General features: G+C 48.8%; 1 protein-coding gene and 1 long non-coding RNA gene across 2 annotated transcripts; both read right to left on the bottom strand.

Annotated features, from left to right (window-relative positions):
- Positions 1-6783: 6783 nt before the first annotated feature.
- On the bottom strand, positions 6784-16553 carry NOBOX (NOBOX oogenesis homeobox). The gene is made up of 9 exons (XM_089917965.1): positions 16377-16553; positions 13092-13445; positions 10941-11613; positions 10413-10519; positions 9977-10089; positions 9623-9708; positions 9173-9404; positions 8334-8638; positions 6784-7642 (listed from the first exon to the last, which is right to left on the bottom strand). The coding sequence occupies exons 1-9, from the start codon at positions 16551-16553 to the stop codon at positions 7341-7343; spliced, it is 2349 nt and encodes a 782-aa protein (XP_089774091.1). The 3' UTR covers positions 6784-7340.
- On the bottom strand, positions 16551-17812 carry LOC149748345 (uncharacterized). The gene is made up of 2 exons (XR_016394260.1): positions 17100-17812; positions 16551-16693 (listed from the first exon to the last, which is right to left on the bottom strand). It is a non-coding gene; the product is annotated as an uncharacterized LOC149748345 (long non-coding RNA).
- Positions 17813-18288: the final 476 nt, after the last annotated feature.

The following is an 18288-nucleotide window of genomic DNA, read 5'->3' as shown; positions in this document are numbered from 1 at the left end:
CCTGGACTCTGAAGCTTTCTTAGCGCCAGTAGACATGGCTGCCGCAACTTTTAGACGTATGTCACACCTTGTTCTCATGGCTGGTCCTGCACACCATCATCCTCCTGCAGTGTAACTGGTCATTTGTGTTGTCTGACTCCCCAGCAAGACTGTGAGTTCCCTGAAGCCTGGAAGGATATTTTATTTATCTTTTTGAGAAAGAAAGTGTTCACCCAGTGCTGTTGCTGCCTGTAAATCCCCACTGAATGATGGAAGGAGTGTCTGCTTTCATTTCTCAGGACTTTGTTACAAAACTCAAATGAGAGGGTATTTTTGAAAGAACATTATAAACTAAACTACAAATATAAGAACCCTAAATAACCCAGACTTTCCCTGGGCCCTAAAATGACACCACTTCTGGGTGAATGAAGGAGATTCTTCACTTCCCGGAAATCAGACTTATTCTTAATCAAGACCATTTAAGACTTGGAGTGGAATCAACAAAAGCCAAATTGTCTTTTGCAGCCTGTTTTTCTGTGTTCTGTCAGCGCAAATGACGTTAAAATATGCATTTCAAAATACATTCTAATGGACTATCTCAGAAATATATAAGTAACTAATTAATAATGTGGCTAACAGGAACAGAAAATATAATAGGATTCCAACAGATTTTAGAGCGTTTTTTTAGACAAGTGTGGAGCCTGCATAATGGCAGGAGGGAGGAAAATACTAAACGAATAGGACTGTTCAGAGCCTGAAATGCAAGAAAGTTGAGTAGAGATGCAGAGCCCAATTCCTGGCTCCTGGACAATCTGTTTGAAGTGCGAAGCTATGGTGGATGTAGCTGTCCCCAGCAAAGTGCTGCAACTAGGGCTACCAAAGTTAGCAAATTAAAATACAGGGCACCCCCATACTGCAGGAAGCATACTTATACTAAAGACATTATTTGTTGTTTATCTGCAGTTCAAATTTAACTGAACACTCTATATTTTATCTGGCAAACTAAGAGGCAACCCAAGGGACTTTAATATCTTTGAACCTGATCTCAGTGGCTCTAGGGCGTTTGAGAGAAAGAATTATTATCGGCTTTCTTATTGTAAACAACCAGAATACTTTAAGGCCACAGTTAAAGTGGTGGTGGACCGCCATCTAGTGGAAAAATTGTGAGAGTGCAAGCTTAAGTTGGAGGCGTAGAAGGGGTTTTTTCTGGAGTCTGCAAGGAAGGATTCTACTCCCGCCAACGGCACACTGTTGCACTGTGGGAGGGTGATCACATCAAGAGGATGGGGACTGTGGGGAGGGGGCACAGGGGGAGGGTGATGTAGGAGGAGTGCTGAAATGTGCGTGCCCTGTGATTTAAGGAGAGAAGTCGCCTGACCATGGCCCTCCAGCATGCAATGTCTGCTCCCTCACTCCCACCAAATCCAAAACAAAAGCTATAGCTAACTGTAGCTCAAGATCCTTCCAAATGGGGTTGGCTCAGAGGCATGTGGAACTGTGACATTCTGCGGGTCTAATCCCAGGTGATTATTATGAGCAATGGAAGAAGTCATCCAAAAGGTAACACTGTGGCTACAAGCTCAGATTTTAAAAGGGCTGAAAAGATGTACAAGTTAAAAGGAGGCACATCCTGGAATTTCAAGGGTAATATCTCAAGGTGTGGCGCCCAGAAACTCAGGGCTGCAAAACATGCTAAAGACCAATACTAACCGTAAGACTAGCAATGATAATAATAAAACCAAACTTGGAACAGGAAGAGCAGGGAAAAGATAAATGTACTTCTCAAGGAGCACATTATAACGTCAACATATAATACCGAGAACATATGACTCTTATTTTAGTCTGTGTTCTCCAGAAAGGACAACATTCTAGAAATTAAAAGCGTTGGGCGAAAAAACACAGGATGGTCTCAAAACCCAAACAGGAGTCTTATAGCTGATTTATACTTAATTATAGATTATATTTAATTCTGTATTTCTTCCAGAGCAGAACAGGAGAGGATCTCTAAGATTTAAAAGATTTTCTCTAAGATTTAAAAGAGGCAATTGTCCTAATTTTCAAAGAGATGATTTGTAGAAACTAAAGGAGAATAAATGTAATGTAAAATTCTCATAAATAAACCATTGAAAGATGGTTTGTGAACATTTAGATTAAAATAATCATAAAAGACAATAGGTGTTCCTTATGAATGAGCCATGCCAAACTAGTCTTATTTATTATGTTGTTAGGTTTCCAAGAACATTAAATTATTAGAGTGCTATAAAGAGAATATGTTTTGATTTTAGTGAGTCATACAGCAAAGTTGTTTTTTTTTTTTCTCAAAATCCTTTTCTAACATCCTGTAAACGGCAAAGGATGGCCCTGGATGATAATATAGTGAAGGAGGATTTTAGCTAGTTTAACTCTCTACTCAAAAAAGTGCCCATTAATATTTTCAAGGAGTTACGTCAAAATGTTCTGTACTTGCTTGTATCCTGTTTACTAATTTTGAATGACTTGGTCATAAAATTCATAGAACATACTGAACAAACTTACAGGGAGAAAAAAATTGCAAAAATATGGCTAATCTATATAAGGGCTCCAAACCATCTTAACAGTGTCAATAATGGGTTAAAATTAACCAAATGAAACTAAACAAGCAACATAAATGTTTGTACATTTAGATTCAAAATGTCAGTTCTACAAATACAAAATGAGAGAGAATGGCTTTAAAACAGCTTCTATTAAAATGACCTAGGGGGTCATAGTTGACAAAAAGTTTGTCTTGGATCAAGAATATGAACTGGCTAAAAAAATAAATAAAGGCCAATTTCTCTCCAGACAACATAAATTGAAGAGAAAGTCCTATGTGAGGGAGGCGAACAGTCATACTGCACGGTGCAGTTGACGAGAACTCCAAGTAAGGTTCAGTTCTGGCTCCATTCTTTTGTGTTTTTAATCATATTGGAGTATGGTTGATTTACAATGTTGTGTTAGTTTTAGGTGTACAGCTACGTGATTCAGTTATACATATATCCATTCTTTTTCATATTCATTTCCCGTATAGGTTATTACAGAATACTGAGTAGAGTTCCCTGTGCTATACAGTAGGTCCTTGTTGATTACCTATTTTATATATAGTAATGTGCATACGTTAATCCCAAACTCCTAATTTTATCACTCCCCCCGTCTTTCCCCTTTCATAACCATGTTTGTTTTAAAAGTCTGTGAGTCTGTTTTGTAAATGAGTTCATTTGTATCATTTTTTTAGATTCCACCTGTAAGTTATATCATATATTTGTCTTTCTCTGTCTGACTTACTTTCTCTGTCTGACTTACTTCTCTTAGTAATCTCTCGGTCCATCCATGTTGCTGCAAATGGCATTATTTCATTCCTTTTTATGGCTGAGTAATATTCCATTGTATATAGGTACCACATCTTTATCCATTCCTCTGTTGATGGACATTTAGGTTGCTTCCGTATCTTGGCTATTGTAAACAGTGCTGCAGTGAACGCTGGGGTGCATGTATCTTTTCGCATTATGGTTTTCTCCAGATATATGCCCAGGAGTGGGATTGCTAGAACCTCCATGCTGTTCTCCATAGTGGCTGTATCAATTTACATTCCCACCAACACTGCAAGAGGGTTCCCTTTTCTCCACACCCTCTCCAGCATTTATTGTTTGTAGACTTTTTGATGATGGCCATTCTGACGGGTGTGAGGTGATACCTCATTGTAGTTTTGATTTGCATTTCTCTAATAATCAGTGATGTTGAGCATCTTTTCATGTACTTTTTGGCCACCTGTAAGTCTTCTTTGGAGAAATGTCTATTTAGATCCTCTGCCCTTTTTTTTTTTTAACATCTTTATTGGAGTATAATTGCTTTACAATGGTGTGTTTCTGCTTTATAACAAAGTGAATCAGCTCTACGTATACATATATCCTCATGTCCCCTCCCTCTTGCGTCTCCCTCCCACCCTCCCTATCCCACCCCTCTAGGTGGTCACAAAGCACCGAGCTGATCTCCCTGTGCTATGCGGCTGCTTCCCACTAGCTATCTATTTTGCATTTGGTAGTGTATATATGTCCATGCCACTCTCTCACTTTGTCTCAGCTTACCCTTGCCCCTCCCCGTGTCCTCAAGTCCATTCTCTAGTAGGTCTGCATCTTTATTCCCATCCTGCCCCTAAGTTCTTCATGACTTTTTTTTTTAGATTTCATATATATGTGTTAGCATACAGTATTTGTTTTTATGACTTACTTCACTCTGCATGACAGACTCTAGGTCTATCCACCTCACTACAAATAACTCAATTTTGGTTTCTTTTTATGGCTGAGTAATATTCCATTGTATATATGTGCCACATCTTCTTTATCCATTCATCTGTCGATGGACACTTAGGTTGCTTCCATGTCCTGGCTATTGTAAATAGAGCTGCAGTGAACGTTGTGGTACCTGAGTTTTTGAATTATGGTTTTCTCAGAGTATATGCCCAGTAGTGGGATTCCTGGGTTGTATGGTAGTTCTATTTTTAGTTTTTTAAGGAACCTCCGTACTGTTCTCCATAGTGGCTGTATCAGTTTACATTCCCACTGCCCATTTTCTGATTGGGTTGTTTGTTTTTTTGATGTAGAGCTGTATGAGCTGTTTGTATGTTCTAGAGATTAGCCCCTTGTCTGTTGCTTTGTTTGCAAATATTTTCTCCCATTCTGTGTGTTGCCTTTTCGTTTTGTTTATGGTTTCCTTTGCTGTGCAAAAACTTTTGCGTTTAATTAGGTTCCGTTTTATTTTTGTTTTTATCACTCTAGGAGGTGGGTTCAAAAAGATACTGCTTTTTATGTCAGTGTTCTGCCTGTTTTCCTCTAAGAGTTTTACAGTATTCGGCCTTACATTTAGGTCTTAAATCCATTTTGAGTTTATTTTTTTAAATTTATTTATTTGGCTGCATTGGGTCTTTGCTGTGGCATGCAGGATCTTTTTTGCACAGCACAAGCTTCTCTCTAGTTGTGGCACGTGGGCTCTAGAGCACAGGGGCTCAGTAGTTGTGGCACTCGGGCCCTCTAGTTGTGGTGCACAGGCTCTAGAGCACGTGGGCTTAGTTGCCCCATCGCATGTGGGATCTTAGTTCCCTGACCAGGAATCAAACCCACGTCCCCTGCATTGGAAGTTAGATTCTTAACCACTGGACCACCAGGGAAGTCCCCATTTTGAGTTTATTTTTGTGTATGGTGTTAGGGAGTGTTCAAATTTCATTCTTTTACACGTAGCTGTCCAGTGTTCCCAGCACCACTTATTGAAGAGACTATCTTTTCTCCATTGTATATTCTTGCCTCCTTTGTCATAGGTTAATTGACTATAGGTGCATGAGTTTATCTCTGAGTTTTCGATCCTGTCCCATTGGCACCACTCTTAAAAGGAACATCCACAAACTCATATTCATTTGAAGAGAGGAATTTAAGGTGGTAAAGAGTGAAACTGGGCCACTCGAGGCCAGGGCTCTGAGGAATGACATACAGTCCTCAGATTTTGTGATATTAGGTTTATTCTTTGTAGCACGTGGAAAGCAAAACTCTTATCAGTTAAACGATATTGACTTCCTCCTAGTAGAAGAGAGAACTTAATAATAATTAAAGCTTTCAAACATTCTGTAGGCTCTTGTGTAAAGGAGCTAGCCACCCCCTCCTTTGCAGCCCCCCTAGAAAATCAAGACTGAATGATCCTCCATCAGTGGTGGTATAGAGATCATTCCTGCATTTGCCAGGTGGTTGGACTTGTCAGCTTAGGATTCTATGCTTCTAAGAAGTTTTCACCATTTTCTGTTTGCTTGGTCTATCATTCATTCTCAATGAACTTATTTTGTTTTCAGTATACTATTAGATTGCCTAACACTTTAAAGCTAATTGTTGCATATAAGCACAGATCTTAAAGCCCTTCACCCTTAAACTCTTGGCTTTAGATATCTACTGTTTTGCTATGCATACCAGGCGTTACTTATCGGAGTGGCAGGAACCTAAATCAGTTAAGATCTGGAGGAGAAAATATCCAGCCTCCTTGTAGGGCTTTGAAAACAGCAGTATGCCGTGGTGACTGATGGCAAGAGAGGAGGAACAGCACGGAACTGAAGAGTTGTTGTTTTTACCCCTTACATAGAAGAATCTTTTCCCCTTACGTCTGTTTTTAGGCTGCTCATTTCATGGGCGTCATGAGACAAAATGTGAAAACAAAAGAGAGATGTGTATTTTAAAAGACCTAGCTACATCACAATATAAGACACTATTTCAGTGTATATGTTGCAATCCCTAAATTAAGGCTACTAGGATCCTTGCGTGGCTGTAGAATACTAGTGCAAAGTTACTAAATACTGTTGGTCTTTAAAACCCTACACAGATACCCGGACATGCGTTTGTGTAGCTAAGACACTTCTCCATTTCTAAATACTTTTCCTTTTCAGTTCTCATGAGCCATGACGCTAGAACTAGTACGATGGATTTAAGTTAATAATTGCTTGTAATACATGTTTAAAAAAAAATTGTGTATTTTCCAATGATCGTAGCATTGGAGGTCCAGGATGGCACCCGATGTACACTCGTCAAATGCACAGTGAGGTGGTCCGAGAGGAAGACCAGACTAGCCATGGCCCCTCATTCCCTCCCCCGCCCCCCCCCCACTCCAGAAAAAAAGACCACTGGAAATATCAGTCATGGTTCACAATTCTAGAGGCTTAACCTAAATAGCCTGGCGCTTCTCTCGGTAATCCTATCCCTGCAGGGCCCTAATTCCAGAGAAGGGCTGGGGCTCAGCTTTGCTCAGGCTCGGTTCTGGGTTTGGGGCTAGAACATGGTTTAATGGCAGGAGCAAAGACGCAGTCCAAGAGGCCCAATTCCTCCCCCAGCAGGAGACGGGAGGATGCCAGCCTCCACGGGATCCTGCCCCATGGCGGGGACCTCACGTGGGCCGCCCGGGACACAGCTGGTCAGCCGAGTGGAAAGCAGTGACGAGCACGGTGCTCTTCACTGGCGTGAGAGGGGAGACGCGTCATTACAGAGAGAAACCCAAGGGTAGACTAGTTTACTGCTTACAGCGGACACTGTGGCTCATCTGCGTAGCGAGGCAAGAAAACAAACGGATACAAACTTCGGAGGTGACACAGGCCACCCTCTTTCTTCAGGGCCACCATCCAGAGGTGTGGGGAAAAGGGCAGGGCCAGGCCTCTTCCTTCCCAAATCAGTGTCCAGAAAGATGAGTCCACAAAGGGGGAAATGCCCTACTTCCACCCCCATCCATAGACTCCGCTCTTTCCTAACACTTCACCCGCCGTCTACTCTGGGGCATCCCGACCCTCCCCAGCAGGGGGGCCTCTTCACTCCTCGGCCCCAGCACTAGGGGCCATGGCTGGTCTGGTCTTCCTCTCGGCCCTCCTCGGGGGCTGAGGGCAGCTCCACAGCAGCGGCGGGCAGCTCCTCTTGGGCCTTGCTGAGTAGGGGCTCCACGCCGGGCCTGGTCCCTTCAGGAAGCCGGGTGAGGCCTGGAGAAGACTGCCTGCTCGAAGCCTGAGCACAAGGGGCTGCAAACAGATCCAGGAAGTAGCCGTCCCCTCCCGGGGGGCCCCCCAGAGCTGGTGGACAGAAGGAACTGGGGAAGGGCAGGTCTGGCAAGCAGGGGTCATTCCAGGGGACTGTACCTGTGGGATCAAAAAGCAAAACAAAGAGTAAGTAGGATGACGGGTACCAACCACGTTCAACGTGTTCTGTGACAGAGTCCCCTCCCTGCTCCACAGAAACACGGGTTAGGACCCTGGAGCGAGTCTCCCCTCAGGACCAGGCAGGCTCCTGTCTCGAGGTCCTACATCTGGGTAACAGTGACACAAAGTGGACCGTAGGTCAGGCCGAGTGAGTGCCCTCTCGCACAGGCAGGAGACTGGGAACCAGCATCTTTCTTCCCCTTCTGCTGGAACTGAGTCCTCCTAAGATGGTCACTTCCAGGATTTCAGGGTCCAGGTGGCCCATCAGATACGCACATCAGCTCCCACCTATCTCGTGCCAAGTATTCCACGCCTGTGGTTCCTCTTCAGCAAGCCCTCTAAGATATGGGAATATTATCCCCGTTTCAGAATCCAGGAACCTCAGGAGAGCCCAGAGCTGAGCTGGACTGTAAACTTTGCGTCTCCTCACTCCAAAGCTCTCTTGCTGAGTCTTACTCTGCTCTGAAACCTCCGAGAAACTGGAGGAAGGAGAGCTTCATAAGGACAGTCGGGCTTTCTTTAAGTAACAGTGATTCACTCACCCCATGCCTTCCCTCCAGCTCACGAGGCTCTCTCCCTTCTCACCGTCCTCAGTCACCAAAGGTCCCTTTCTGTTCCAGCCCCGACTCACCCATGTTCCCAGCGGGTGGCTGCAGCAGGATCTGCCCTGACGGAGGGCCCGGGAAGTAGCCCTGGGATGTGCCCCCGCTGGGGCCATAGGACAATGCAGACAGAGAGTCTTCCAGCAGTGGAGGGGTCAGGGAGCTGGGCATGTGGAAGGGGAAGGGGTGCAGGTATGGAAACTGGGGCTGGGGGTGCTGGAAAAGCTGGCTCTGTGGAGCCTGGGAGAACTGGAACGGTCCTGGCTGGCTGCTGGGTTGATATTCCTGGGGTTCCAGCTCCTCCAAGTACGAGCAGGCGGGGGGTGGCGTGACGCTGAGAGAGACAGAGGAGTATTTTTTTTTTTTTTTGCGGTACGCGGGCCTCTCACTGCCGTTGCGGAGCAAAGGCTCCACACGCGCAGGCTCAGCGGCCATGGCTCACGGGCCCAGCAGCTCCGCGACATGTGGGATCTTCCCGGACCGGGGCACGAACCCGTGTCCCCTGCATCGGCAGGCAGACTCCCAACCACTGCGCCACCAGGGAATCCCCCAGAGGAGTATTTTGTGCGGCTCGGGGGGCGGCCCCATTCCTACCATGCAGCGAGGCTCCCCTCCCCCATCCCCACGACCCCAGACCTGCCGCCTCCTGTTCTTTCTCCTGCTCTAGCTTCTCATCCTTGTTCCTGCGCTACTGCTGTGATGTCCTAGATCCTTCGCACCCCAATCCACTTACCCTTTTAATCCTCACCACGTTTACTACTCCTTGCTTCTCTCAGTCACCCTCCCCGCTCCCAAGCTCCATCTATCTTTCCTCCTCCCGTAACTCCCCCCAGGATAAGTCAAGTACCACCGCCATTAGGTTGCGTACCTTGTCCCCCACGACCCACAAGGGCCATCCTTGCGGCTGCTCTCGTTGCCTGGGGTATCCAGCAGCAAAGACATCAGCTGGGAGGTGTGCACGGGGCCGAGGGGGAAAGGAAGGTTGGCTCTTCGGACAGGTGGGGGGCTGAAGAGTGGTGGGGTCACTTCCACCCTCTGGGCACCCTCACTCTGTTGGGTCGGGGCCAGAGTCTGGTCAGATGTCAGCAGCACGGGGGGCTCTAGGAACAGAGGTCAAAGGGGGGTTGTAAGAGTACGAAAGTGGGGGGCAGCCTTGGCAGCGCTGGGTGTGGTCCAAGTGCACAAAGCCCGGGTCCCCCTGAACGAAACCGTGGGGAGCTCCGGCCACTCCCAGGTCTTTCAAGAAACAGCCCTTTGACTCTGCTGTCTTCTGCGCCGCTGTATTCCCCAGACAACCCTCGGAAGGTGGTCAGCTCACCTGGAAGGGGATCCAGCGGGGACTCCTGAGCAAAGGTCCCAGGCTCCCGGTCCACGGGCACAGCAGGTGGCGGTCCGGCTGCAGAACTAGAGGGAGATGAGCGAAGACTGTAGCTCGGGCAGTCCCTGGATTCAGACTGGGGCTTCAGTGTAGGGAAAGGGACCCAGATTTCCAAACTGTGCCTCCTACAAGGCACTGGGCAACTTCCCAACCTCATGCAGTCAAAATCCCTCTATTAGCCAACAACTCCCTATGCCCAGCCTTCCAGTCCCTTCTCCCCCTAGAGCCCAGGATCCCAGCTTAGCCCCCAGTTCCTGCCCACGGGGATGGGCCAGGAAGAGGAGAAAGTCTTACCTGCACTGACTGCTGGTGGGGCTGAGGGCAGGGCCAGCAGTAGCGTCCGTGCTCTCCTTCCCAGTCATTTTCTCCACTTTTCGCCACTTTGCCCGGCGATTCTGGAACCACACCTGTAGGGGAGAGACACCCGAAGAGCTTGAGAAACAGGGTAGAGCCTGAGGCTCAGTCCTGCTGTCCCATGATGTCTCCGTGACTGCAGGAGGTCACTGCAGCGCTCAGATTGGCAGGGAAAGGTTCATCGAGATGGCCTCTGAGGTACTTTCCTCTTCTCATATTCTAAGGCTGTGGCAGCGCGGAAACAGGCAAGAACACAGCCCCATCTGAGGCCTCACCCCAGCCCCTGTCCGGGAGGTGCTGAGTACTTGTTTGGCTCTCCCAGAGGGCCGGCGCGTGGGTTCTCCTCCACCCCGAGACCGAGGGCCAGTGCCCTTACCATGATGCGTTGCGGGGTGACTCCCACCGTCTGGGCAATCTCCCGGCGCTTATCGCTGTCCGGATAGTGGTCTTCTTGGAAGAGCTTTTCTAGCTCCTCCAGCTGGTCTGGAAGAAGAAAACACTGGCTTGAGGATGAACACCAGTGATGCGGAAGCAGAGGAGAAAAACAGATGCCCTCCAGAGGGGACCGCTGTCCCCAACCCGAGGGCCTCCCAGAGCCCTGCGACTAAGCTCCCCATTGGGCTGGGGCCTCCTGTCTCTCAGGCTTTGTGGCAGGGAACTGTGTGGTGTTTACTTTCCTGCCCCTTCTACCCTGGGCCCAATTTCATATTCTGATGAGAAAACCCAACCTTTCCCTCTGAGGTCAGAGGTCATGGCCTGCACAGGTCAAGAGAGGACCCGGCCAAGGTGATGTACAAACAAACCACACTCCTCTCTCCTGGGGCTGCTGCATGCTCTGTTGAGCCCAGCTTTCCCAGAGATGAGGCCAGGTCCCCTAGGTTTCCGCTCGCCTTCAGGGACTTACCAGAGCGGTATAGAGTCCGCGTCTTTTTCCGGCCTTGGCAGGTCACATCCGGGGACTTCTTCTGGTCTGTGTTTTGGCTGTTCTGGGCCAACGTGCTGAGGAGGTTGGCCAGATGGCAGGAGCCCCGGCCTGACCCACAAGGCACTGGGTTGTACGTGGCCCGGGCTGGGTTAGCGACACTGGGAGATGCCGTGGAGTCCAGACCCACAGCGTTAGGCTTTTTCTGCTTACCGGCGGCTGGAGAGTAGGGCCTCTTCCCCAGCTTCCCCTCTCTCACCGGGAGAGGATGCCCTTCCCCCTGAGGCTGGGGTCTAGGCGGGCCCAGGGCTCTGTCTTTGCGGAGAGCCCCTGAGCCCTGGCGCTGGCAGGCTCTCCCAGCACCAGCCCCAGCTACTTCTCCAGGGGCCTCTGATGGCTGCTTCTCCCCGGGAGCAGCGCAGGAGAGGGGCACGTCCTCACTTGGGGCTTCCCGAGTGTGGGGGGCTGAACTCTGCAGGGGTTCCTCCTCCTCTAGCCTGGCAGCCGGGGGCTTGTCTCCGCCCTCCTGACCTGTGGAGAGCCAGCACCCGCTGACCTTAGCTCGGGAGAAGGAACAGCCTGGACCAGGAGGGCGTGCTGCTTTCCTGGTCTGCAACGGGTGTTCTGTTTGATCTGAAGCTTTAATTTGTCCACTTATCAAATGGGGTAATCATTCCAGGCGTACCTTCCTAACTCTGCTACTGTGAGGGTCAAATTAGATTATCCCACAGCTTGGAAATGCAAAAGCAAATAGATGCAGCCACGAGGAGCCTGAGCTCGCGTACCTAGACAGTAGGTGTGCAATCCTAATTTGGGGGGAACTTACTCTCTGTGAGTTCCCTGTTTTCTCCCTGAGACCTGGAATGTGAGTTTGAGGGACAGGCATCTATTCAGGGGTTTCTAGAGGACAAATGTTGGAGTGGACTCTGGGAAGAGAGAGAGGAATCAATGGAGACTGTGCTGTTTCTCAGACTGGATCTCGTTCCTGCGGCAGACACAGGCATCAGTGCTCAGAGCAGGGACGCGGCGGGACTGAGTGGTCTCCAGGAGCCCAGGCAAGGACATCAAAGGAGCTAACAGGAATGTCCACCCTGACCTCCCACAGAACTCACTGTGTCCTCGGCCACCCTCCTCTCCCTCATGCACACCCCCGTCCCCTCCCTGCAAAGCAGAACCTCACTCAGGGGCCTCGGGCCCAGGTGAGCACCCTCCTTTTACAGGTAAGGAAGAGTGACCTGGCTGGCACTCATCCTCCAAGCTTGTCTGTCCTTCTCTGAGCTATGACTGATTCATCAGGAGTTTACCATGTCCCAGGCATTGTGCTAGGCACCTTTCAAAGATTAGTCCAGCATGCATTTAATCCTTGTGAGGAAGGCATATTTATAGCTCATTCTAATATGGACAAATGTGGATGACAAAGTTGAGTGGTTTGCCCAAGCTCACACAGCGCCATGCTCTTGACCACTAGACAGAGTCCTTCTTGGGGTCACCAACCCCGCCCCCATTCCCCTCCCAACTTACTCATAACCTCCAGATCCCAAACCGTCTCAGCTCAAGGAGCTGCTTTATCATTTCTAACTAAACTGGAACATTTTTAAGAGGATGCTCACTACTAAGAGCGAGTTTTTTTTTTTTTTTTTAATGAAAGTTGCATGAGATAGGCTGTCTTAAGGAATGACTTTCTAACAATGTGTAAGAAAGCTGTAGGTCATGGGCTAAGGCGCTTGCGTTGTCAGATTGTTTCCTAGGGTACAAGCTGGTGAAGGGGGTTTGCAGGCCTTTATGGCGGCACGAAGCGCTGAGGCTGGATGGTGAAATGGGGAAGGAGGGACACACCGGTTTTACAGCATTTTAGGGGCGCTCGTAGCCTAGCAAACCCGGTACACAGTAGGTGCTCAATAAATGCGACGTATCCGGGTGATAGGCCCTGGTAAGAAAGGTGATGGGTGTGGGAACCTAGAGCAGAAGAATCACGGCCCTGCTTTTCTTCCCTTCATCCGAACGCCAAGGATGGGGGGCGCGGCGTGGTGGGCTCCCTGGCCCCCCGCCCCGTCCAGCCCCTCTCAACTCCCCTCCAACCCCTACCCTCGGCCTGCCGCTGGGCCCCAGCCCCTCAGGACCCCGCGCACTCACCCCGCGGCTCCGGGCCGCGCTCCGAGCTGAGCTCCATTGCCTGGACTCCAGCACGCGGCCGCCGGACTGCTTTTGCGCGCCGCCTAATGAAGCCTCGCGCTCGGGCAGGTGTGCGGAGCTGCGAGCGTGGGGGGCCCCCGCCCTCACCCCGCCGCCGGCGAGGCGCACTCGGGAGGGCGGTGCCTGGGGCAGCTGCGGACTGCCGAGGCCCGGGGGCCACGCCGCTTCCCGCCCCCGCCGAGGCCCAAGCCGGGGCAGGTGCGGGCTCCGCTGCGGCCCCTCCCCGGTGGGTGGGGGCTGCACGCGGGGCGTGGGCGAGAGCCCGCCTACTGGGTCGCGGTCGGGAGGCTCGCCCTAGAGGGCCAGGGCGTTCGGCTGGGGGAGGGTGGCCGGCTCCCTGGGCCGGACTTGGCAATGGGCTTGGTGGCGCCTTTGGCCTTGGAGACAGAGTCCTTCCTGTGGAAGGCAACTTGGGGAGCCACTTATCAAGGGAGCTCCAAACCCTTAACAAGGGTTCCCTGTCTCCCAGCTGCATCATTGAGGTTTCCCCAAGCCTCAGGATTAATGAGCCCCCAAGACCCCATGCTGATTGGAAGGTCCGTAGAGCACGGAGCTGTCCTCGAGGATGAAAGCGAGCTGGAAGAACCCAGGCTGCAGGGTGAAGTGGACACCTCTTGAATGGGACGCAGTTGTACGCGCACGGGAGGCCGCAGGTAAGCCGGGAGAAAGCACTAGCTCGTCAAAGTTTTGTCTCATGTTTCCACCCACTTGATATCAGTTTTTCTGGCCGAGAATGAAGGAGCGTCGCATAAGGGAGATCTCACAGGTGTGATCTTTACGACTCCCAGTTCCTGGAATGTTTCTTGTCTGCTTTATAACATAATTTCAGGATTTAAAATCCTCATGGCCTCTTCCTTCCATCTGCCCTTGAGTGGGAGGCGCTGGCCAGATTGAACCAGGTGCTTGGTGCTGGAGGTTTGGGGGTGGGGGGTGGTCAGAATAGAAATCAGGTGTTTTGCTTTTAGGATTTTAAAAGACTCTGGACACCACGTGCTTTCCTGCTGTAATCACCTATTGGTAAGTTTCCCTGTGCCTTAAATGCCTTTCAGGGGCTTGGCCTACACACATGAACTTTGAAGATATTACGAGTTCTTTCTGAAATATGAAAATTATAAACGAGTTAACTCCTTGACAACATGACCAAAATTCCAGGCACCTGGTGTTTCATTCTGACTCCTATAAGACTAATATCCTTTAATAAATGAGGGGTTTAAAAATAGGGCCCAGTTTCAGCTAGAAAGGAAGCATTCTAGGCCATGTGAGCAAGGAATGGGAGGCAGTGAAGTCGCTTCCTTTGTGGAACATCATCATTTGGTGGTGACATGGCGGTAAATGGAATGCAATAGTCTGCTTGATTAAACATTTACAGGACACCTACCGTGTGCTGGGCACTGTGAGCAGGTCACTTCCTGCCTGCACAAGCTTACTGGCAGAGAGGGGGTTAGAACAGTGACACAAGTAAATGGACAGTATCCATACAAGGAGGTCGGTGGTGAGTTAGAAGGATGCATAGAGGAGCAGGAAGCTCTGCTGGACTCGGATTGGGGGTGGGGCAGGAAAGGCCTTCTTGGAGAGGGTGACACATGAGCTTTGAGCTGAAGTTTAAGGGAGAGGCATTCTTACCATGTCACAGCCCTGCTTAAACCCTGAAGTGGCCCTTGCCTGCCTGTGTGATAAAAACCAACCTCCCTAACCAGGAGAGGAGGCTTCTGAGGTCTGGTTCTTTCCTCTGAAGCCTCAGCTCGCCTGCTTCCCACACCCAAGTATTCCAGTTTTAATGTCTCTTTTGACCTAGTGTTTTTCAAGGAGTGTTGACACCCTGGATCAGAATTTCCTAGGGAATTTGTTTAAAATGTGGCTTGCTGGGCTTCCCTGGTGGCGCAGTGGTTGGGAGTCCGCCTGCCGATGCAGGGGACACGGGTTCATGCAGAAACAAAGTCAACTAAAACCATCCCCGGGGATGGAAATAGGGCAAGTGGATGGTGGGGAACTTTGTCGGGGAAGGAGATGACCTGTTGTCCTTTACTGCGGTGTCTGCCGCAGTGAAAGCGGGTCACAATTAATTTCTTAATAGGTTATCCTATCTCATTAAATTAAGAATAAATCATCCTTCCCTGCCATCACTTATGTTGTATTTCCTCTTGCCGTCTCTTTGCCCTCTGCCTGGGTGAAGGTCAGAAAAGCAAAGACTCAAATCACCCATAGACTGGACACCACCCTTACATAAAACTTTGAAAGATACAGAGTCTGACTGTATAAAAGGGTTTGCTCTGAGACTTAAGGAATTGAAGATGTTGGCATTTTCTAAACACATAAATAATTGAATTTGTTGGGCCTGGGCTCTGACATTAGAGAAATCGAAGCTTTCCTTCTCTTTGTTTCTCTCTTTCTTTCCTCCCTTCCTCAGTCTTGATATTCTTGCCTTGTTGTTTTGTGTGTGTGTTTTTTCTTTTTTTACAAATGATATCGTTTTCTTTATTTACATGAAAATTTGATTTAGTGGCTGCAAGTGAATTTGGTCTAAGAAGGCTTGGGATGGTGTCTTGACGTGTTTGGTTGAAAAGGGATTGTACTTATATACGCTGTGGAGAGTGCTATCTTTCAGATAGGGAAGGGGGGCTGCTCTTTATTGGGAGGACAAAAAGGTACTGTTTTAGGGGTACTTGGAAATATTTATTTCTAAGACTTGGTACATGGCATCTTCGTGATCTTAAGGCATGTTCATATACCAACCTTGTTTAGAGGGAAGGACTATTTTGGGGGGTGGGGGCAGTGCGTGGAGGGGAGGAGGTTGTCCTTAGTTTTCAGAGCCAGACTATAAACCACCACTTCCACCCTCTTAGCAAGCGCCATTTATTCCAACATCTTTTTCTCCTCATGGATAGAATGACAACAAAGAGGAACAGGTCTGATGCTACTAAAGGGTATAATTAATCTTTTGTTTTTCCCATTCTATGTAGAGTTAACCAACCGTACAATTAGTTTAAGCAAGTGAAATAGATTCTTTGTCCTTCCTCCCTCCCTCTCTATAATGAGAAAAATAACCAGTAGAAGGTGGTTGACTGAGAAAATTTTTCAAAGCAGAGACACAGGGTAATTCATTCTTGTCCTACATGCCACTCCTGGGAGTAGGCAGCAACAGGTCATTGGAAATCCTGGGACCAGAGGCAAGAATACGGTTGTGAAAAGGCAGAAATCTGAACGGGCCCTGGGTTGGGAGATCACAGTCCCAGCAAACACGGGAGGTAAAGGCCCCAGGAAACAACCAGGAGGCGAAGCTCCATCCAAGGCAGGGGAGGGCAAAGGGAAACCGGAGCTCATCACAGGTTCGGGGACCAGGACGTCCTGAGCCCGAAGGAGGCCCTTGGCCGGATGATCAGATAAACGCCGTGGGCTCACCATGACAGAGATGAGGGTGCCAGTGACGGGGGAGACACTGGGAGTTGCCGAAGTCTCTGCAGGGCTGCTTCCTTTGGAAACCCCGGGAAAGGCTGGTTGGAGGTGACGGGCATTCAGAACACCTGGCTAGAGCATAAACTGGCCTGGCGGGGAGAAAACAGGTTCTGGCATGAGTGAGCCTGAGCATGTCTAATCCCCGTGCCCCAGACTCGCAAGACTTTATGCATCTGACAAGAATAGTGACCGTGTCTAAGCAGCGTGGTTGCTGCTGCTAGTTTTTAATCAGGCCGTCCTCCTAATAAATCACTATTGCTTGTGTGTTCTGTAATTTACAAAGTACTTTCCCTTGCATTCTAATCCCCTCCTGATGTACCCATGTTTTGGAGACAGACTGTCTTCTTTCTGCTCTGTTCTGATCTTCTCCAGGATTGCAAAGCTGTAATGCTAACTATAGCCTGGCATTTAAGAGCCGCTCCAAACCCAGCCCCGGCCTTCCCTCATTCTGCATCTGTGGCTGCTGTCCTTCCCTTCTCCTCTCACCCCACTCACAGACCCTCGTCTAGTCTCCTCGTGGTGTCCTCTCGTTCCAATCTTGTGGGCCTCTCTCAGAATGGCCCCCGCCTTCTCATGCCTCGGGACCACAGAGCACATTGTTTTATAGGCCTGGAACCTCGTCCCTTCCCTTTTATTTCTGTTAAAGTCTTACTCACACTTGAAAGCCCAACCCAAATAATCTCTTTCCTGTGAAGCCTGTCTTAGCTTTCCACCGCCAGGAGGAACTGCTCCTTCCTGTATCCTCCCACTGTGCCGTGCTCACCTTGATATTACATCAGCTAACACAGGCTGACCTGATGAGAGCTCTGTATGTTCTCCACCGGGTGGTGAGCTCTTACATGTGTTAACATACATCTGTTCACGCCAGGCGCTTTCTACTTGCTCTACAGATATCAACTCATTGAATGCTCACGACAACCCTCTAAGGTGCTATGGTTAGCCCCATTTTATCGAAGAAGGAGCTGTGACACAGGGAGCTTAAGTGCTTTGCCACAGATCACACAGCTGCTAGGTGGCACACCCAAGGTCTGAACCCGGTTGGTCTGGTTCCCGGCCATACTCCTAACCACTAGGCTTTCCTGTTTATGTCATTTATATTTGCATCAAGATCCTCCAGGGAATTGAACGTCAATATTATGACGTAGTGTGAGTGTGTTTCGTGTGTGGTAATTGCAATCAGTGTTGCTTTTGTTGCGGTCATCCATTTACAGTGCTTGGTGTCAGTCTATCTCTTGTAAAAATAAAATACATTGTGTGTGTGTGTGTGAGAAAAAAGGTACAAAGTTTCAGTTATACAGGATAAGTTCTGGAGATCTAATGTACAGCATGGTGCCTGGAGCTAACAGTATGTATTGTATATATAAAATTGGCTACAGGGTAGATCTTATATTAAGTGTTCTTATCCCACACACAATAATAATGATAAAGGGGTGCGAGGGAACTTTGGGAGGTGATGGAAATGTTAACGGCCTTGATGATAGTGATGGTTTCATGGTCACGTATTTATCCCCAAACTCATAGAGTTGTATACATTCCATACGTATGATGTTTCAAATGTCAGTCAAAACTCAACAAAGTAGTTTTAAAAAGTAAAAAAAAAAAAAAAAAAAAAGATCTTCCAGGGCTTGGCATGGTGGTTTGCACATGGGGATCAATGATTGTTCGTTGACCAGAAGTTGATCAC

The sequence above is a fragment of the Delphinapterus leucas genome, chromosome 9 (assembly GCF_059928025.1).
Source record: "Delphinapterus leucas isolate spDelLeu-1000000601 "Yukka" chromosome 9, BTC_Dleu_Yukka2, whole genome shotgun sequence".
In the NCBI taxonomy this organism is placed as follows: domain Eukaryota; kingdom Metazoa; phylum Chordata; class Mammalia; order Artiodactyla; family Monodontidae; genus Delphinapterus; species Delphinapterus leucas.
The sequence above is the reverse complement of the archived record's forward strand: the minus strand, read 5'-3'. Positions and strand labels throughout refer to the sequence as shown.